This window comes from Hyperolius riggenbachi, chromosome 1 (assembly GCF_040937935.1).
Source record: "Hyperolius riggenbachi isolate aHypRig1 chromosome 1, aHypRig1.pri, whole genome shotgun sequence".
Lineage (NCBI taxonomy): Eukaryota > Metazoa > Chordata > Amphibia > Anura > Hyperoliidae > Hyperolius > Hyperolius riggenbachi.
Window position 1 is genome coordinate 168,661,757 of NC_090646.1, and position 23,114 is coordinate 168,684,870.

At 43.9% G+C, this 23,114-nt stretch overlaps 1 protein-coding gene across 2 annotated transcripts in view; it reads right to left on the minus strand.

Moving 5' to 3' along the window:
• The window catches only part of KLHL2 (kelch like family member 2), a 187,266-nt gene that overhangs the window by 92,654 nt on the left and 71,498 nt on the right, over positions 1 to 23,114 (minus strand). For both annotated transcript variants that reach the window (XM_068278835.1, XM_068278836.1), the window contains 2 exons: positions 22,045 to 22,166; positions 12,839 to 13,001 (listed from right to left, as the gene is read on the minus strand). In XM_068278835.1, coding sequence (XP_068134936.1) covers positions 12,839 to 13,001; positions 22,045 to 22,166 — 285 coding nt within the window. The remainder of the gene's footprint in view (positions 1 to 12,838; positions 13,002 to 22,044; positions 22,167 to 23,114) is intronic.

The window sequence follows — 23,114 nt, forward strand, 5'->3', positions numbered from 1 at the left end:
TATGGGTAGATATGATTTCTAGCCCCCAGGATAAGGGGAGGGCTCATCTCATCTTCTAAGGGGGTGTATGGCTCCCCACCCTCACTCCCTCCTACTGAAGCAGGGGTATAAGAATGGCTGAGGACCCAAACTCAGTGTCCTCCACACTGAAACATCTTGAATTCATCAGATGCCAGCTTGAGGATATGCTGGCATCCACCTGGTCTGAACTCAAATTGAAACCCAGAACTCTGTTTTCCCACAAAAAGGACATCTTTCCAGGAACTAAGTATCTTTCTCCCTTCTTTTATTTTTTATACTGGCTATTACTGTTTTAATAATTGTTGATTTTAATAATTGTCTGTATATATTAATTATTTATATTGCGTGAATAAACGACTTTCTCCAAGTCATTCACTGTCTGCTACCCTGCTTATCAGCACACACAGAACTGATCCCGGGTCTCTGAAGATACGCTACTGTTTGTTTGTTGTTGGCTAGACAGAATATCGTGTGTTTAACCGTTTTATTCGCAGGATTAGTCAGTTAATGGGCTCCACGGTCCCATGGTAACCGCGGTGGTGGCAGTACCCTGAACCAGTGGGTGAAGTTGTAATCACCCGTGTCTCACAGGCTCCCTTCTGAGTTGTCTGCGGCTAATTCTTAACGGTTCCTGCGCATTGACTGCGACCAGAGTTCGCACGATCTGTGCGCTGGCACCGTTTCGAAGGCTAAGTGCGGTCAGCCACTAGGGCTCCTGTGACAGCTACCGATTGGGATGAAGTTAAATCCTTGGTCACGGTTTCTCTTTAGGCGTGTACACACGTCATATTTTTACAAACGACGGGTCCGTCAGACCCTCCCGCTTGGCGGACATTCTGCCGACAGTAGAACATGTGTACAGTCTGTCGGCAGACTGATAAGACTATTTGACAGATCCGCAAAACAGTCTTATCAGTCTTCCGACAGACTGTACACACGTCCTACTGTCGGCAGAATGTTCGCCCAGCGGGATCTGACGGACCCGTCGTTTGTGAAAATATGGCGTGTGTACGCACCTTTTAACTTCTAACATATTCCTCTGCTAAACACTGTACACTGTACACTTACCTTATTAGAGCCTTTTATGCTCTACTGCTGCTAGACACTTCATCATTACCGCAAAATATACTCACTGTGGATTCCCATTGTTATTGTACAGTGCACTTTAACCATACATAATGTATAAAAGCTGGGGAAGATACAAGTTGAGTAATGTTATTTCCCCCTGATATACTGTATGCATTTTAAGAGCCAGAAATGCACTGTTTAAACTATATTGTAATTATGTTTTATGCTGATATGAACTAATAGGCTTGGGTAATTACTATGATTCACCCGTTATTAATTTAAATAAAAAGGAACATTTGAGATTACTCTGAACTTTAATACAAAGTTAATATACGTCTACTAAACACCAAATTTTATAAACCTCAATTACATGTGAATTATATGGTTTAATCGGGTTTTGTTTATTTGAGATTTGAAATGGGATTTTCATTTTTTTGAATTTTACTATTGCGCTTCTATGTAAGACTTTGTCTTAGGTGCTTGAACAGGTGGGTAAGCAGCCCACAAAACATCTTGTTTAAAGTATTGAATAAAGACTTGGCTAATTATCTTCCTATGTGATTTATTTTCGGGAGGGAAGTTTTGCCTTACATTCCTTTTTTCTATTTTACATTTCATTTTGGGGTACCTCTCTTATTAAGCAAATGTATATAGCCATTATGCAGGCTGTTTTTTGTTTTTAAAAACGTTAAATCTTTTTGGGAATAGGGCTGATCTTTGAGACCATGAGGTGACAAAGGATTCTGGGTAGAGGAGGGTTGTTTATCCCTATAAGCCTCAGCATCCTGTTGGAAGCCTTCTTATGTAAGAAGAATACAACCTATGTATATGCTCCCAATTTGGATTTGCATAATACACCAGATTGGCTCACCCTATCCATTTTTCAGCAGAGGTCTGTGGTTCATGATTCTTAAATCTACAAAGCGGAAATTAGAGTGATCACTTACATTAAACAAGTATTGTCCACTTTGGTAAGGGGAACACTACTCGAAAAGTGGAAAAAAAAAAACTGCACCCACTACTAAAATCATTAGTACCCATTTTTTTTCCTGCTTTAGGCGAGTAACTATTCATCACTTCATATAATTTGCTCTTTTATTAAAAAAAAATAAAAAAATACTGTGTAATCAAAGTAACAACATCAACATCTTTTAAAAAAGCAAAAGAAAATAGCTATGATTTATAAATAGGGGCTTTATAAAGCTTATTTTGATTCTGCTGTGGCTTTGGGCCTACTAAACTGTCCCTGCAACAGTTTCTTACACTTGATGGTGTAGAAAGCTCTACTCACTGACATCTACCTTTGCACTCTGCAGTGTCACTAAAAGCAAGTCCTACATTTCAAGGGAATGTCCAAGCAAAATAAAAAAATGAGTTTCACTTACCAGGGGCTTCTACCAGCCCCATGCAGCCATCCTGTGCCCTCATAGTCACTCACTGCTGCTCCAGTCCCCCGCTGGCAGCATGCCGACCTCAGAGGTCGGTGGGATGCATTGCGTACATTTTTACACATTCCCGCTAGTGCAGGAACATTAACACATACATTTTTACGCATTACTAGTTCAATGCGTACAAATGTACGCATTGAACCAGTAATGCGTAAAAATGTATGTGTAAATAGTTCACAGCAGCTTGCTCCACGGCGCCTGCTGTGTGATGACAGGAAGCTGGAGGCAGAGCGGTTTCCATAGTAACGGCGATACGCTCTGCCTACAGCTTCCTGTCATCACACAGCAGCCGCCGTGGAGCGAGCTGCTGTGAACTATTTACATGCCCGGGAGACGGAGACGGAGAGGGGAATAGAGGAAGCCGCACAGTAAGCTAATAGCAGCGGCGGCCGCGGGGGGTAGGAGGGGGGGGGCTTGGTTGGGTGAGGCAGGGGGCACTATACTAGCTATACCGAGCACTATACTAGCTATACTTGGGCACTAAACTAGCTATACCGAGCACTATACTAGCTATACTTGGGCACTATACTATCTATACTGATCACTATACTAGCTATACTGGGCACTATACTAGCTATACTGGGCTCTATACTAGCTATACCTGGCACTATACTACCTATACTGAGCACTATACTAGCTATACTGAGCACTATACTAGCTATACTGAGCACTATACTAGCTATACTTGGGCACTATACTAGCTATATCGAGCACTATACTACCTATACTGGGCACTATACTAGCTATACTGGGCAATATACCAGCTATACTTGGGCACTATACTAGCTATACTTGGGCACTATACTAGCTATACCGAGCACTATACTAGCTATACTGGGGCACTATACTAGCTATACCGAGCACTATACTGTGCACTATACTAGCTATACTGGGCACTATACTAGCTATACTGGGCACTTCACTAGCTATACTGGGCACTACCTACCCATACTGGCCACTATACAAACTATACTGGGACACACTGGGGGGGAAATCACACAGGCAGCATTTCCTACCCCCGGCTTATATGAGGGCAATAATTTTTTCCTGTTTTTTCAGGAAAAAGTAGGGGGTTGGCTTATATGCGGGTTGGCTTGCTTGCGAGTATATACAGTAAATTATGTCCCTATCATAATGTATGGTGCCGATATTTAATTTGGAAATAAAGGTGCATTTTTTCAATTTTCATCCATCACTATTTAGAAGCCCATAATTTAATAAATCATATTGATATACTCCTTTGACATGAATATTTAAAAAGTTCAGACCCTTGGGTAACTATTTGTATTTTGTTTTTTTATTATTATTATTATTATTATTATTATTATTATTGTAATTTTTTATTTTATTTTTTATTAAAACTTTTATGTGGGTATTTTTTGGTGTGGGAGGTAAACAGGGGATTTTAAATGTTCAAACATGCATTTATTTAATAAAATGAGGTTTGGGGTGTAGTTTTACTATTTGGCCACAAGATGGCCACAGTCATAAAGTCCTGGGAGCGATTGATCTCGCTCCCAGGAAGAAGAAAGAAGACCAGGAACTTTTTTAGCTCAGAAAAGTCGCAGCGTCTGAAGAGACGCTGTCGGCTTTTCTCCAGTGGGGTCCGATCAATGAAAGGGATCTATAATCCCTTTAATTGATTGCTGGGCTAACGGCCACCGGCGGGAACACGCACCGGGGGGGGGGGGGGTGCGGGAGCGCGCGCTACCCGCGGGAGTGCGCGCAGCCTAACTGGACGAAAATTTTTGTCCAGTTAGGCTCAAGTGGTTAAGGAAACCCAAACCCAATGAAAAAAATGAGCTTCACTTACCTGGGGCTTTTACCAGCCCCCTGCAGCTATCCTATGCCCTCGACGTCACTTCTGGATCCTCTGGTCCCCTACCGTAAGCAAGCTTCATTTTGCCGACTCAGAGTTGGCTGGCCGCCACGCGTATCATTGCACTTGTTACTGTGGTAACAGGACGCATTAGCGGGCGTCAACACGTATCTTTGTACAGGGAGTGCAGAATTATTAGGCAAATGAGTATTTTGACCACATCATCCTCTTTATACATGTTGTCTTACTCCAAGCTGTATAGGCTCGAAAGCCTACTACCAATTAAGCATATTAGGTGATGTGAATCTCTGTAATGAGAAGGGGTGTGGTCTAATGACATCAACACCCTATATCGGGTGTGCATAATTATTAGTTAACTTCCTTTCCTTTGGCAAAATGGGTCAAAAGGAGGACTTGACAGGCTCAGAAAAGTCAAAAATAAATAGTGAGATATCTTGCAGAGGGATGCAGCACTCTTAAAATTGCAAAGCTTCTGAAGCGTGTTTATCGAATAATCAAGCGTTTCATTCAAAATAGTCAACAGGGTCGCAAGAAGCGTGTGGAAAAACCAAGGCGCAAAATAACTGCCCATGAACTGAGAAAAGTCAAGCGTGCAGCTGCCAAGATGCCACTTGCCACCAGTTTGGCCATATTTCAGAGCTGCAACATCACTGGAGTGCCCAACAGCACAAGGTGTGCAATACTCAGAGACATGGCCAAGGTAAGAAAGGCTGAAAGACGACCACCACTGAACAAGACACACAAGCTGAAACGTTAAGACTGGGCCAAGAAATATCTCAAGACTGATTTTTCTAAGGTTTTATGGACTGATGAAATGAGAGTGAGTCTTGATGGGCCAGATGGATGGGCCCGTGGCTGGATTGGTAAAGGGCAGAGAGCTCCAGTCCGACTCAGACGCCAGCAAGGTGGAGTACTGGTTTGGGCTGGTATCATCAAAGATGAGCTTGTGGGGCCTTTTCGGGTTGAGGATGGAGTAAAGCTCAACTCCCAGTCCTACTGGAAGTTTCTGGAAGACACCTTCTTCAAGCAGTGGTACAGGAAGAAGTCTGCATCCTTCAAGACATGATTTTCATGCAGGATAATGCTCCATCACACGCGTCCAAGTACTCCACAGCGTGGCTGGCAAGAAAGGGTATAAAAGAAGAAAAACTAATGACATGGCCTCCTTGTTCACCAGATCTGAACCCCATTGAGAACCTGTGGTCCATCATAAAATGTGAGATTTACAAGGAGGGAAAACAGTACACCTCTCTGAACAGTGTCTGGGAGGCTGTGGTTGCTCCTGCACGCAATGTTGATGGTGAACAGATCAAAACACTGACAGAATCCATGGATGGCAGGCTTTTGAGTGTCCTTGCAAAGAAAGGTGGCTATATTGGTCACTGATTTGTTTTTGAATGTCAGAAATGTATATTTGTGAATGTTGAGATGTTATATTGGTTTCACTGGTAAAAATAAATAATTGAAATGGGTATATATTTGTTTTTTGTTAAGTTGCCTAATAATTATGCACAGTAATAGTCACCTGCACACACAGATATCCCCCTAAAATAGCTAAAACTAAAAACTACTTTCAAAAATATTCAGCTTTGATATTAATAAGTTTTTTGGGTTCATTGAGAACATGGTTGTTGTTCAATAATAAAATTATTCCTCAAAAACAAAACTTGCCTAATAATTCTGCACTCCCTGCATACGTTGACACCCAATATAGCATCCTGTTACCGCGGAAACCCATGCAATGATACGCATGGCGGCTCACCGACTCAGAGTCGGCTATAGCGGCACCCAAATCATCGGTGCAGCTCTGCGCCAAAATTAGCAATCTCGCTAGTTGTCATGTACATCAGATTTCCCCAGTGGCCGGAAAACATGCTGCTAGAAACCCCAAATCATAAGACTTCAAGCAGCAGATCAGCAAAACAAAACCCAAAGGTTCATGCACACTCTGGCGTCACCCTTAATGACTGTCCATGATTCATCATACAGACACAGTGCTTGGCTGTCTGCGGAGAAGCCCGTTCTGCTTTATGGAGAAAGAAGACAAGCAGGAAGCGTCCCGCTGTGGCAACACTGACAGAGGTTGGCAAAGATTAATCAGGTATAGAGGATCGCTAAATGGGAGCCCAGGGTCATTAGGGGACAACTGTACCCATGTTGCGATTTCACCCGAGACAATCACATCTTGGGTAATGAAAATCTAGTATGTCAAGGTATAGGTAGTGATCTATGCTGCCATCCTCAGTACTGTCAGTGCTTCCAGAGTAAAACAAAAACAAAAAAAACTTGTGTAACGTCTATCGCTTGGTAGAACTCTCAAATAATGGACAATCATGCCCAGCTATAGGGGAAAACCAAACAACTTACTACAAAATTAAAATACATCTTTGTAAATAATTGTTCCTGCTACATGACTTTGTAATTCTATTGAGCTAGACCACGCTGGTTCTAACCTCTGTCACTCCAGGCAAGAAGTCCTGTGTCAGCAGCTTTCCCCTCCCCAAAGAAAAAAACATGCACACACACCAAAGAATATATGAACCATGTGGCGTATAAGGTGGATGCTTAACCACTTCCGGACCATGGGCTTACACCCCCATAGTGACCAGGCTATTATTTACAAATAAGTGCTCTGCAGCTTTAATGGCTTGCTGTGGAGCCAAACAAATAAGCACACAAAATTAATTCCCCTCCCCCCTTTTCTGCCCACCAACAGAGCTTTCTGTTGGTGGGCTTTGATCGCTGCTGCAGCTATTTTTTATTATCATTTATTAATTTAATTCAGATTAAATTTGTATATTAAAAAAAAATCCCTCATCCCTCTTCCGCCAGCCAATCACAGCGATCAGCTCTCATAGGCATCAGCCTATGAGAGCCAATCGCACTCTGAGCCTCTCCAGAGGACAGTCGAGTGACACGGAGGTCCCCAGTGCAGTGCTGCTATAGATCGCAGTGCTGTACAATGTAAATAGACAGTGATCTGAGCGCGCCCAGCCGGGCTGCAGCTCTCTTAAGCTGCTCCAGACCTTGTCTCAGATTTCTACACCTTTAAACCTATTTGTGCTGAAACTGGACTCAAAATACAGAGGAATTCCACCCACCACGACCAAGGCTACAACTACAACCAACCAGAACAATCGGATTACTTTGGATGGCAGAGATTTAAACTGGATTGAAATCCTCCATGAAGCTCACCTCTGCTGAACACACCAAGCCTTCTAACAGCTGACCTGAAACAAGACCTTCAACCTCTCTGGAAACTTGATTGCCTGTGATTGCCCTCACTCCACCCTGTGAGTAATCCTTTATACATTATCCAAGGCATATGCACCAAGTGACTATTTTCCACATTTATGTTATCATTTATCTTCTAAAACAAGGAACTTTACTTAAAATAAATCTATGATCCAACTCTGTGTAGGAATGAAAGGATTTTGCATAGACCCCCTTTGATCCCAGCAGGACTCCAGAAGTACAAGCTATCTGAACAAGTCTATTGTCTCTAATGTCAACATACAAATACTCATCAAAGGACCTTTTCTCTGCATGCCCTCCCAAGAATCAATTACAAATTAACACCTCTCTGGCTCTACTCTTAAAATCCTTTGGGATACTCAGGAAATGCAGAAGGGGGCGGAGAGGTAGTGGATCCAAGTATAAAAAACATATTTGCCCTCAGAAAAGCTTAATCACAGCTACACTCTGCAATGCCAGATCGATAAATAATAAGACTGCAACTATACATGACCTAATAGAGCTCTCTGATTTGACCTTTTTGACAGAGACCTGGCTTGGGAAGCATGCAGGCCCAACTCTTGAAGCAACCGTGCCGGCCAATTATTCAATCTTGCACTGTGAGAGACAAGTCGGCAAGGGTGGGGGGGTTGCCATATGCTTCAGATCCTCCTTGAACATAAGGCCCCTGCCCATAGGCCCCACTGAAACCTTTGAATGTATTGCAGCTCAACTGTCAGCGGAAGTAAACATCAACATATTGCTCATATACCGCCCCCCAAAAAATGGTCCAGCCTTTCTTAAGGAAATATCTGAACTCTTATCCTGCGTAACAGTGGAACACCCTAGATGGATCATCCTGGGAGACTTCAATGCATGGGTGGATGATCACGACTCCCAGCTAGGAAGTGAACTACTTCTCATAATGAATGAACTGGGTTTCTCTCAGGCTATCAACCTCCCCACCCATACGAAAGGGCACACCCTGGATCTTATATTTCATTCCGGACTTTTAATATCACACATGGATATAAACCCAGTGGTATGGTCAGACCACCACACCATCCACTTCTCTCTGACAGCACCAGCGATAAAACACAGAGGGAAAGAACTCATAAAATACCGTTCACTGAAAGATGTCTCACCCCAGCACGTTCAGAATATCCTCAACTTCGACGCATTAACCAATCATTGCGCAGACCCAGACTCCATGGTCCTGATTTACAACCATGCAGTGTCATCTGCCTATGACGCCCTCGCTCCAGTTCGCATCAAACGATCTACACCACTTCACCATGCACGGTGGTTTGACAGCTCACTAAAGGACCTAAAGAAAGAAGTGCGCAGACTAGAAAGGAAGTGGCGAAAATCTCAGAATTCAAAAGATAAACACACCCTTGTCTCTCACCGGGAAAGCTACCAAAATGCGATCACCAAGAAAAAATCCTCCTACCTATCACAGGAGATCGCAAAGGCCGCCAACAGACCAGCCCAACTATTCCGCACAGTTGATAGACTATGTAATCCATCCTGTCTAAAACCCACTATAACTCCCTCAAAGGAGCTATGTGAGAAATTTGCCTGCTACTTTGCTGACAAAGTATCTTCTATTCGGTCTCTCATTCAGTCCACAGCACCCAAGACTCATGCAACTAATGGAAATAGCTGCAAAAACAACCTAACACCCTGGACTGATTTCAAAAGTATTAGTGAGGAAGAGATCTCAGACACCCTCTGTCGTCTCCACCAGACAACCTGCGACCTGGACCCTGGACCAACTAAACATATGCTGAAATGCCCTGACCTGCTTGGTCCAGCATTTCACAAAATAGTAAATTGCTCTCTGCAAGCAGGGAGGTTTCCTACCTCTCTAAAAGAAGGAATCATCAAGCCCCTTCTCAAAAAACCTTCCATGGATCCAGATGCTATGAGCAGCTACAGACCTGTCTCCAACCTCCCCTTCTTAGGTAAAGTTATTGAAAAGGCTGTCTATCTGCAACTTGAAACCAGGCTGTCAGTAAACAACATCCTGGACCCTCTACAATCTGGCTTTAAGAAACACCACAGCTGTGAAACAGCCCTCATCCAAGTCTGCAACGATCTGCTCATGGCAAGGGACAGAGGGGAATGCTCCATCCTAATCCTGTTGGATCTCTCAGCTGCTTTTGATACAGTTGACCATGAAATCCTGCTTAACAGACTGCAGGAGTACTGTGGCATCAGTGGATCAGTCCTCCAGTGGTTCAGATCATTCCTGACTGACAGAACACAGAGAGTATCCCTAGGACCTATAATGTCCAAACCTGCACCTCTACAATTCGGAGTGCCACAAGGATCAATCCTATCCCCTCTGCTGTTTGCAATCTACATGTTGCCACTCGGTACACTTATCCAACGACATGGCCTGACGTACCACTGCTACGCCGATGACACACAGCTATACCTGTCCTTCAAACCTGGTGGAACAGACCCTACCCCAAAAATAAACTCTTGCTTAGCTGAGCTTCAGGCATGGATGAATGATAACTGGTTGAAACTGAATGCTGACAAAACTGAGGTCCTGTTTGTCCAAAGCCAGTGCTCGCCATCAAAACAGCTCTATCCTAAAGCAACACCAATCAGGATTGGGAATTCAGACATAAACAGCTCCAACCTTGTGCGCAGCCTTGGCGTACTAATCGATGGGGAATTGAGTTTCAGAAACCAAATTTCATCTGTAGTTAAATCTTCCTTCTTTCATCTGAAGAACATTGCAAAGATTAAACATCTGATTCCCCCAGAGGATCTTCAAACCCTAGTCCACGCCTTCATCACATCACGGCTGGACTACTGCAATGCCCTTTATGCTGGCCTCCCCAAAAAAGACTTGCGTCGCCTGCAATTAGTGCAGAATGCTGCTGCCAGATTGCTAACAAACCAGCCTCGCCACTGTCACATTACACCGATCCTTCGCTCACTGCACTGGCTACCAGTAGAATGGAGAATACTCTTCAAGATTGGACTGCTGACATTCAAATCCCTGCACAATCTGGGCCCTGGATACATGAAGGACTTGCTGAAGCTGCACCACACCTCTCACAACCTCAGATCAGCAAGTTCTATAAACTTGGTCACTCCCAGAGTGCACCTCAAAAAATCTGGAGACAGAGCCTTCTGTCATGCTGCCCCTACTCTTTGGAACTCCCTACCACACCCAGTAAAGACAGCACCATCCCTGGAGCTATTCAAATCCAGACTGAAAAGCCACCTGTTTAGCCTGGCATTTCCAGATTTATAAAATTCTTCCCCTGTACCACGATGGTCGGAGCCATGCTTATGCGCTTTGAGTCCCACGGGAGAAAAGCGCTTTACAAATGTTATTTGTTGTTGTTGTTGTTGTTGTTGGTTTCAACGATCTGATCACTGCTGGGGGACTGTTGACAGAGCAGAGCTCCATCACTTAAGCGGGTAAGTGCGCGCGCACCGAGATCCCCTGCAATCTACACCCCGAAGACTTGGCGCCAGTTGGCGTTACGCGGTCCTGGGGAAGCCATCTAGCGGCCGCCAATCGTCATTTGGCGGTCGCAAGGAGGGTAATACAGGTAGTCCTTGAGATACAAACAACTCACTGATCATCGTCGCATTTTCTTGCACAACCCCTTCCTGCATTCCCACAGCTTAGTTAGTAAACACAAAGTACAGCACAGCAGCAGAAGCTGTGCGCTCACCAGAGCTGTGCTTCTGCTCTGGAACAGAAGGAGCCTAGGCACAGTGGGACAAAAAGGGATGCACAGAGGTAGCACAAGGTGACAGAAGGAGGCACAAAGTGGGACAGAAGGAAGAAGGCTCAAAGGGGGAAAGAAGGAAGGAGGCACAGGGGCACAATGGGAGGCACAGGGGGACTGAAGGAGAAACATGGAGGCACTGGGGCAGAAGGAGGCACAAGGAGACAGAAGGAGGCACAAAGGGGGACAGAAAGATGCACAGGGATGGGGGGAGAGAGGTTGCACAGAAGGACACTGTGGCAGCTGCCTGCAACTTACACTTTTCAGACCTTGTGATGTCTGCTCTCCAGGGACCTGCAAAGCTGATGCTCCTCAGGACACAGAACTTCCTGCTATTGCACACAAGCAGCAGAAGCAGGTAATAGAACACCTGTGTGGGCAAGGCTTAGTCCAGAGGCATGGTGTCCCCCCAGGACAATTGGCACTCCAGGCAATGGCCTGGAATGCCTATGTCTAAAAACGCCCCTGAGCTAGACTCCTAATTGCCATACCACTGCTATAATCAGCAGCAACTTAGTTTAAAGGTGGCCATATAACACTCGATGTATGGCCAGATTAATCAGACAGATCTCTCTGATCGGATCCATTGCCTGCCCACACACTGCACAGCGATTTACAATAAATTTGAGCAAGGGAGTCCGTTAGCCGTTACAATATTAAACGCCATAAATGGTGTGCACCAGATCGAACCCTTGCAACTGAGATTTTCCAGCAGGAGGGAAATCAATCAAACGATCAATTGGGCGGTCATGTTGCAGTGTCGATTCTCTCCCAATTCAATAAAATTATCAAATTGGAAGGTCAATCGGCCTGCAATATCAAGTAATGTAAGGGCACCATAACTCTAATTTCTTCCTAGTTAAAGTGGATCCGAGATAAACTTTTACTCATTGCATAATTGTGTTCCTTTCATATAGTTTATAGGACATTCCTCAAACCAAATACTTTTTTTTTGTTTTAATACACCAATTCCCTATAAACTAAACAAGCCTCGCCCACAGCTCCTTTTGTGCCTTGGCACTGTAGCAAGGGCTTATGGGAGCTAATTCTGGGCAGGAGGTGGAGGAGGTTTTTAGCCATTGATTTCAGAGGCAGAGGGGAGGAGGAGAGGGGACTGAATTTACACACAGGCAAGCTGATAGCATCTCCTGATAGCTGATAGCAGCCTGTGACAAACAGAACATGGCTGCCCTCATTGTATCACAGGATGAAATAATCATATTCTGTTGAAGCTGTTTGCAGTTAGATATGCTGTGTAAACTATCTAAACTTAAGGTAACATATACAGAAAAGTTACTTGTTATAGTTAGTTTTTCATCTCGGATCCGCTTTAAACATTTCCAGCTGGACTGCATTCTGTGTACTATAGGATTTCACAAACCTCTGTCTTTTAAATCATATGGTGAATCTTGTGTACAGTAGCACTATTTAGCAGATCTCAGTGTGTACAGTGGTAAAATTACCTGCGAATGTGTTGGCCTGAACGAGCAGCTCTGAACATGCGTGCATATCAGCGAAGGCTCGGATTCCTAAGCAGTTGGAGGGGTGTAGCTGGGATTCCAGGAACTCGCAGCACGTTTTCCTCACATCCTGAAGCTGTAGGAGGCTTGCAGCTGGAAGCAGGACCTGCAGAAAATCCACATGAGTGCATTAGTTACTTTATTATCTCCAGTAAGCTCTGCATTAAAAACATACAACATTTTTCTCTTCAAATCAGTTGTTAGCTTCCAGATAATTGAGGCTTGGAAACGTTATCTTCAGACAAGTTGTCTTTATTACTTCCTGTTGTTCAGTAGTTCTTCTGTTAAGTCTGGAATAGGGGCAGGATGGATTTTGGGCATGCCACCCCATATCTTACACTGTAATGTTTGTGCCTAGTCACAGATGAGATACCAGCTACAAGTTGTGGCATGTACATTGTTTCCTCCATGTGCACAGAAGCAACCTATGAAAGACGTGAGAGCAAAACAGTATAGAGTAGGTGCATGCAACTTGTGGTGCTTGATGCCAGGCGGCAACATAGCAGTTTAAAATAACGTCCCCGCCTTTTGACCAAGACTAAAATGGACCTTCAGATATAACAATCTTTAGACAACTAAACAGGGCATATCTATCCTGGCCAACCTCTAAATTGGAAGCCTTTGGCAAGGCCCTCTTTCCCTGTGTATCATACTTGATTGGGCACTCTACCCACAGAATAACGTGAACTTGGATTATTGGGACTACTCAGGGCCGGCCCTAGACTTTTTGCCGCCTGAGGCAAATTTATAAAAAAAATTGCCGCCGCCGCCGAGCCGGATTGGTAGCGGGCAGGATAGGGGTATTGGGCCTAGCGGTGGGGAGGGGGACGGACCCCCCCCTCCCTCGCCTGGGTCCCCCGATCTGCGCTCCCCTCCAGCTGTAATAGGAAGCTGCCGATGCCCAATAGTAAGAGGCACGGGCGGGGAGGACTCACCTTATCCGCATTCCAGCGTGCGCTCCACTGACGTCACCTCCTGCATCGCCGCCCACTATATTGTAAGTGGACGGCGATGCAGGAAGTGACGTCAGTGGAGCGCACGCTGGACCGCGGATAAGGTGAGTCCTCCCCGCCCGTGCCTCTTACAATTGGGCATCGGCTGCTTCCTATTACAGCTGGAGGGGAGCGCAGATCGGGGGACCCAGGCGAGGGAGGGGGGGTCCGACCCCCCTCCCCACCGCTAGGCCCAATACCCCCATCCTGCCCGCTACCCCTCCGGCTCGGCGGCCGGCCCCCCGCACCCACGGACGGGTGCCGCCCCTAGAAGTTTGCCGCCTGAGGCAAATGTTTCACCCCGCCTCATGAGCGGGCCGGCCCTGGGACTACTACTCCAGAGTATGATCTGGCATTGTGTATCTTATTGCTTATTACCTGTATTGTGTTGTCAATCACCCCTGTTATCATTATCTGTAAACCTATTTATTGTACAGCGCTGCGTAATTTGTTGGCTCTATATAAATTCAAATAATAATAAATAATTTAGAATAGGAACCATAGTAGCATTGCGTTTCTATGGAAGATTGTAGAAATTATATTTTGGTCCAATAGAAGAGCTATATCAGAACTAAAGATCTTTCTTCATGGAAAAGTTGATGCACCAGGATGGATCCTACTTGGTGACCACTAAGGGAACATCATGTAACCATCATACTTCTCCCAGCAGAGAAGAAACTCCATTTACCACAGCAATGGTATACTGCTTGCCAAAGGCATTGCCCTACAGTGGCTATGGCATAATCTGTAGACCTAATACCCATCTGACATACGCATCCTAAAATTTCAAGATGATGGTCATCTATGGCTTACTTGCCTGGTGGCAATTGGAGGAACGCCAACCACGGTCACATTACCACAGCTCCAACCAAAGTCTGTCAACTAAACCTGAGCCAATAGCACTGGTTGCAGCAGATGTTACTTAGCAATGTTTGTGGAAAACCCCAAATATGGGCAGCTGACTGAAAACTCAACTTCAGCCCAACTTCTGTACACTGAAAAACTTGGAAGATGAGTCAAACGGAGAAGACCTTGGAAAAAAACACAAGAAGCCCCAGAAGCCTGAATGGTGTAATATGTTATGGTGACTGGAATAAACTGCAAAAATTACAACTACTAGTTGCATGTGTGGGGAACCCCTATCCCCACTTGGGCAATAGTTGGCATTCTGTTGATATGCTCCCACTCTGGAAAATGACAGTAGACCCTGCGGACAACTGGTGGTCATACTCATTTAAAGGGTTGGGAGATATAGAGGCACCCAAGCATGTTAAAATACTTAAAAACAATAACAAGGTAGGTTTTCCTCACCTCTAAAGCATGACAACCATAACGGTTCAAAAAGAAAATATAAATTGCGATGTGATGATCAAGAACAACAATTTTTAGCCAATGAGAATCTACCATGTTTCCCTCTTCAAAAATGAGACATCCCCTGAAAATAAGCCCTAGTTGAAATTTTGAGCATGCCCGAAATATAAGCCCTACCTTGAAAGCTTGAAAGTAAGCCCTAGCGGCAGTTACGTTGGGGGGGGAGGGGAGTTTGGCAACTTGTGTTACGCTTGCTGTGTCTTCCGCTGTCCCCCATGTCCTCCTGGTGTTCCCAGTGTCTTCTGCTGTTCCTCTGATCACCCCCTTGTCTAGGGGGACACAGGAGAACAGGGAATAGATGAAGACATGGGACAAAGGAAGACACGAGAACAGAGGGGAACACCAGGAAGACACTCGGACAGAGTAGGACAGGTGGATCCAGCAGATTAAGAGGTGGCACATTGGGGAAGGCAGGAGAACTATAAAACATCCCCTGAAAATGATTTCTAGCACATCTTTTGCAACAAAAATTAATATAAGACACTGTCTTATTTTCGGGGAAACACAGGTAGCTGTATTTAGAACACTAGTTACTACTGATAAGGAAAGAAATGTAAGGAAATGTGAGAACTCGTGAAGAAAGCTTTGTGCATCAGGGCCAAGGAATTCTAAGGCCGTGCTCCACAAGAGCAAACCTCTCTCTGAATGACCTTGTGAGAGGCACTGCCAATGCTGGAGCTGCAATGGACTGTCACCAGACAATATTTCTCATTTGCTAATACTAACAATCTGTGCTACATTTGAATGTGTCACATCAATGTCAGTACTCCAGACACATCCAAATAGAAGCTGAATTATTGTAATTATTTCTATCTAGGACATGAAATGAATCAGCACTGAACACACAATTCAGGAATTTCTCATGTGAATAATAGGAAGCACTCCAGACACAAACTACAACAAACTGGTATCACTAGAAGTGTACATAAGAAGAATTTACTACTGGAGCCATGACAGTTTACAGTGCAAGATTCACCGAGAGAGAATGCAATGGAGCCTGCTTAGGCTGTCTATGATTACAGTCATACAAGGTGACACAGCAATAGTCTATGAACTTGCTACAATGCATGTTTCACCTATCAGTGGGTTTCTAGGATTATATCACTACACACCACATTAACATACAGAACAGCCTGTACCTGTGTCAGTGTTACCAACCTGCCAAGCAAGCTTGGTCAGCGCATACGCTGAACACCTGTCATCACAAAGGCAGAGCCATAGTGGAAGGTGCTGCATGCCGGGCTGCAATGCCGATACTCAGGCTAAAGCATATTCTATGATTCACTAGGAACATGTATTTCAATCAGGAATGTCAGATAAATTAACCTGCACACTTCCCCTGGGTGAGTGAGTTAGAAAGCAGAAAATCAGCATTGCAGTTACTAGACAATTGTCTTTTAGGAGAAAATCAGCGATGGCTCCTTCAAAATATGTCTCAAGACAGGTGCTCGTTCAAACATGCAAAGCTTGATACAGATTCCCCCACAGATTAGCGTACAACACAAGTGGACTTCCTGCTGCAGACGAATGCAGCAGGGGTCATTAGGGAAACTCCAACTTGGAGGATCATTAATGGCACAGGCAGGGTCAGTCACAGTAGAGAGGCAAGCTAGTACAGACAATGAACCCTTGTCCTATTTGACCGATGCATGTACATTTCTGAACATAGTTTAGACTAATATCTGGTACACACTATGCAATTTCCCATCAGATAGATGGGTCGATAGATAATTTCCGACAAATCCGATCATTTTTCTGATAACTTCTATGCAAAACGATCGGAAATCAGATCGGACCTGTCGGAAATTATCTACTCGACCCATATATCTAACGGGAAATTGCATGGTGTGTACCAGGCTTTACACACTGGTAAAGATTGCATGCAACTGCAATGTCTAGCCTCAGCATAAGCACCGACTTCTATCCCCAGATATATCACATATTCAGCACGTGGGCCATACCTTAACTAGGTGTTCTCCATTTGCAGAGGACAATGGTGATAAAACCACCACGAGATGTTCTCATCAAGTCTCTGACCAGTCCCCCTAAGTCACATAACTGCTGATGATCTTGATTCTTCTTTGTAGACTACACGAGTAACACCGTTCAACTCTTTAGCCTCTCTCAAACTGGTGCACCATACAGCTACTGACCTCCACTGTAGAGGAAATGGAAATGGGTGGCATACCAGCAATGTCCACTCCCATTTTTTGATGGAAAGAGCAGGTAAGAAGCAACTTGGCTATGCCATGCCTCCCATCCCAAAAGACAACACAGCCCGGTTAACACTGAAGACTGAGGGCACCCATGGAATATAAACAGTCACATGACAGCCACGTGTTCCTTCATAATTAAGTTTACTGAGCAGCTTGCTTATCATTTAAACTTAACCCACCCACACCTCCAATAAAGCACTGCACCATAGGCTGGTGCTAGCCCCCATTACTTTCTACAAAACGTAGAATACAGATGTTGGCTATAGCTGAGAAGAGTGTCTGCACAGCAGCAATGAAGCACCAATCATTATGGGTGACACACACTGAGGGGTCTGACCGTGCAGAGCGACCATTTTGTTTATTAAGAGTGTTACCATGCAATCTGTGGTCGCAATTGGTGCGCAGAAACCGCTGGGATTTTGGCAGCAGACCGACTAGAAGAGAGCCTGTGAGTTACGGTAATACAATTCACACACTATTTCAGGGTATAACTGCCACCACCTCTGCTACCATGGGACAGAGGAACCCACTGACTGGCTGATTCTAGACCTGCAAATAAAATGGTTAAACACCCTCAATTTGATCTAGCTTTCCACTATAGTAGCGACTCTTCAGAAGCCAGAGTTCAGTTTTGTGTTGCTGAATAATAGGTGTAGCCAAACAAATAAATGACGTTAGCGCCGTTAATTATAAAAGCAATATAAATAATTAAAATATACAGAAAATTGTTAAAATCAACAATTATAGAGACAAATAATAGCACAGTATGAAAATAAAAAAAAGGGAAAGAAAATACAGATAATTAAGTTCATGCAGAAGTATGTCCTTCTGGGAAAAGAAATGCAAAGTCCTTGGTTTCAGAATTATAGGCCTTTAAGGCATATTTTGTAATCCAAGCAGATGTTACAGTTCCAAGATGGCTGCTGGGTGGTCCTCTGCCCAGCAGCATGTCTAGTTGTAATCCAGATGATGTTAAAATGGAGGACTCAAGTCCGCCTGCTGGCAATGTGCTTTTGTTGAAGCTGGTTTGGGGGTGTGGCAACGTCTGCCCCCTCTGAATTACCCACCAATGACAGCCCACCTCCTCCTAGAGGAATTTTGAACTTAAAAATTGTAAAACACTGTAACTTTTAAACGATAAATGTCATATTTAGGCGGACAGCGAATTCAGAATTGTCAAAAAATACAGATTAATATGACATCTTGCATGAGTGCGTTAGGCTGTCCTGTCCTAGAGAAGGGTCGTACACCAATAACCAGACGGGTTATTGTTATGAATTTTATATCAGCACATTGGGCAGATTTTACCGAATAAGACTATATGAATTTCATAGCTGTGCTCTACACGGTTTTCATTTAACAGACAGAAATCATAAACCACATGCATTTAAATCTGTTCCCCAGCGGTGCCACTGTGTCTGAGTTCTTCAGTGGACCCCTGTGGAGCTAGCTTCCTTTGGCTTCCCCTGGATGAAAGCCACCTTTTGGTGTGTTAATTATCATCTAAGCGTGACCAGCTAGAACAACCTTTGAGTGCTGCACCAGGATTCCAGCTAGGGGTTCACATCTCTGCCTAATTAACAAGTCACAGGCAAAAAGCTTTATGAACAGACTTCCACTAGCAGCTATGAAAGCTAGATTTCCAAAAGAAGACCCCCTAGACATAACATCTTGATCTGGCGATGCAACGACAATCAGTTCAGCAAACCGATTGCGATCTCTTTTCTCACGGCTCTTCCGTGACAAGTTATACTCTGTCAAGAGCTGCTGAGAGCAGGGCACTGTGATCATCGGATAGTCCTGTGTTGGGCAGGGCACCTTGCTCTTGCAAAAGCCTTAACCCTACTCAGATTTTGGGCCAAACAATACATTCAGTGGGTTGTGGGCGTTTATCCGTTCATGGAATCCATGGCAATAATGTGTTGTGTAACCATTTTTTGTTCAGTTTTATGCATAGTGTGTGCCCATTAACCACCCTGCCTGCCAGGTTCAGCAGTGCGTGTGGATACCCCTGAATGGCCACAGCCTGGCCTGTGACTAGCACACTGCATGGTCATCTATGGAAGTTGGCCACTTGTGTTTCGACAAGCAGGCTTTTATCTTCGCTTTCTTTGGAGGCGACGTGAACTGATGAAACTCAAGCTGAACATATTTATACAGCATTTACCAAAGGAAGGGGAAAATAAAGCGTGAGGTGATACTGCTAGCAGAAGTGTTTAGATTCAAAAGAGTGTTACTCATATCTGCACTTTCATAGCGGGCTTATAATTTCAGCTCGTTGCGCACTTTAGCCTGAGTCATTTCTCAATCGTAAGGCATAACATCTGTGGGAGAATGACATTTCAATCTACTAAAAATATCCATTCATATTAACCGTGCAAAGCATGTCCCAAGCTTATAACATATTCATTCCTTTCTGAGGAAAAAAAAAATAAGTGTGTGACAGAAGATTAAAAAAAAAAAAAAAAAAGTAGCATGCATGCATTCAGCAACCACAGCAACGCAGTTTAGAGAATGAAAATTACCATCTGATTGTTCCCGAGATAAACCCACTGCCTCCTGCATCATTCTAGACTAAATCATACACTACGGTAAATGTAAAAACATGTATCTCAAGGGCAACAGGACCTCCATGTATTTGTAGATGTGTTTAATAATATGTTCCAAGAGCTGCAGGACGAGGACTTTATGTAAGCATTGCAATGTGTGAGACACAAAATGAATCACTGAAATAGTCACCACAGTGGGTTCCTTTTTTTTCCTTCCCCAGTATTTATTTTCCCTTTATCAGTTCCTAGGCCTCTGGCAGATGGAAACCTAAAAATATTAATTGAAAGCTAGAACGGAGGAATTCAGAAGCATGATAACTACATTGTTTAACCTGGGCCGAGTGTGTGCTGTAATTATGTGCAATCTCAAAACAGTAATTAGCAGCAGTGTACTGCTTATGTAGTTAGCCACATGTAAGCCCGTAGTGTGGTGGCAGAGCAGACTCTAGCAACTCGTCAGTCTAATCAGGGCATGTTTGTGCAATGACTATGTGGACAGGTATACTAGGACTTGCACAAGCCAAAATAAATATAGTCCAACCCCAAAACACGCACCTAAATAGACCATATAATAGCCTGGTGAGCACAAATCCCAAATGTTTCAAAAAAGGAAACTAAAAACTGAAATGTGATCACATGACTTGAAGAAACCTAGATTAGGGACAACATCAGGGTCTGGGAGCAGAGCCACTATTGCTGATTCGGAGATAGGGGGAAACAGCTAATCTCCGTCAGGTCCGCTCTACTACGCAGGCGCAGGAGACTTGCGTCTGCGCAGTAGAGCGGCCTGACGGCGATTGGGTATTTCCGCCCATCCCTGAGTGAAGAGCCGATACTGCGCCTGCACTGGAGCCGGGAAGGTAAATATTCACATCCCCGCCATTCTGGGATGTTTTAAATGTTTTCTTTAAATCCCTAGATCACTGTCCCAGATTTTTCATTGTTTAAAAAAAAAATAGTAACTTGATAACATAACGCTGTCTGGAGAGTGGGAGCTGCTTCCCCCTGCAAAGATCACCTGAGCAGTCTTAGAAGCAATAATAACACCCAAAGTTTCGGTCACAGATGAGAAAGAGATGGACAGTTGCAGGGGGAGGTAAAGGGAATTGGTCTTTACAGTGAAGTTCAGGAACAGCAGTGCAGGTGTATGGTGTTCTAGCTGCTGAGAAGGATATGCAAAGAAGCAACCATGAAGTTTTCAAATCTCCTATGGCGTAAATATCATAAATGCATTACTGGTTAGGGGTATTGGGATAACAAATATTTTTATATTATAAGAACACTAATTCTTGAACTGAATGTGTTTTTCCTTAGCTTACTGAATTGAGAAAATATTTAAAAAAAAAAATCAGGTCTTCTCTGGTCCTAAAGCAAGCCAATCAATCTGCCTGGAAAGAACTAGTGGACTATTAAAAATGGATATAGTCAAACTTGGCGCCGGTGAAAATAGCGCAGGGTGAGGCTGATAATGGCATCTTGCTACTAAAGTTATTTAACTTTTCAGAAATGTCCTGAAACGTTAAATAACTTTAGTAATAAGATGTCATTAGCGGCATCTCTCATACATTACCTGGTCCCGGTGATCCAGTCTTCCCTCCACTTCTTGTTTAGTTTGCAAGAGTCCTGCAGCCACCCAATCACCATGCGGGGACTGAAGCCACATGGTGATTGGCTGGATGCCGGACTCATTCAAACTAACAAGGAAGTGGAGAGGAGACACGATCATCAAGGACCAATTAATGTATACAAACCCCTCTGCCTGTGTCAGTATCTCTCACACTAAACCCTCCCACTGCCTAACACTCTCCCCCTCAGACCCCTGCTGCCTAACACTAGCCCCCTGCATTTTTAACACTTATAACGCTATTTAGCGTTATAAGTGTAAGTCACTCTGCAAGCGCTATTTAACACTAAACAGCGTTATATAATGTAAGTCAATGCAGCGCCATTTTTATCTGTCCTGATTAAAAAGATGGTTAGCGCATTTTGTTGGCTTCAGCTATTGCCTTCACTTTGCTCACCTGCACATTTTCCTCTGTAACTTTAATTTCAGCAGTGTAAACATAGTCCACAAGCAGCTTCAAGGTCCAGCCATCCACTTCTTTGATGCGGACTCTTTTCGCTCGACTTTCGCTCATCTCACCTGTAAATATGAAGAAAGGGGGAAAATGAATGCGAGGACACTCCCTGTGATTTATGAGGAAAGAATGCTTGAGCATAAGGCTGCCACAGTCTCCCAGAGCTACCAGTGAAACAAGGCTAATGGCTGGTTGCTCCTGGCAACTGCTCTGCTTTTGTATTAGTGTTATTGCTGTGATCCAGCTGGATAGAGGCTACATTATAGAATATCAACAATACACATTATATTAGGGCCTGAGCACACTTGTGCGTTGCTGGTTTCTGCAACATGTCAGTGTGCAGTATGCAAGGACATCAGAGAGGGCATAGGAAGCATTACTAAAACGTACTTCAACGCATACTCCAAAGCATCTGCTTTTTATGACGTGCTTTTGTGCACAAGCGTGAGGATTGTTCTCACTATCCCTTTGTACTCAGATAGTAAATATAATAGTAATAATTTATTACACATTAATATGCCTAGCCACATAACAGTTTCATAGGTTGGACTTTTACAACTGGGGAGGGGGGGGGGAGGAGGTTATAGCGTTACAGCAATTCCTTGCTCCAGTCATAGCATTGTTACCCCTGCTCACAATAAACACTTTTAGACTATTTTCAGACTCTACCCCCTCCCCCTTATTCCCTCATGTATGGGTGTTGTTTCTTGAGCTTGCCATTCACTATTCAATTATTACTCGTTTTTGTATGATATTATGATTGTAATTAGGATCAATATTACAATCGATATTATAATCAATTATATTACGACAAACTAAAAAACAACATTGTGGATTTATCTTTCGCTAAAAATTTAACTCGTAATATCAATCAGAATATTGATCAAAAACTAAATTGAGTGATCAGAGAATTGTGTATGGCCAGTTTATATTTTGTGTGTTCCCATTCCTGATCTCTGTGCGTCTTTAGTGGATTCTAATCATAACTTTGTTTTATACTTTTTTTTGGGATG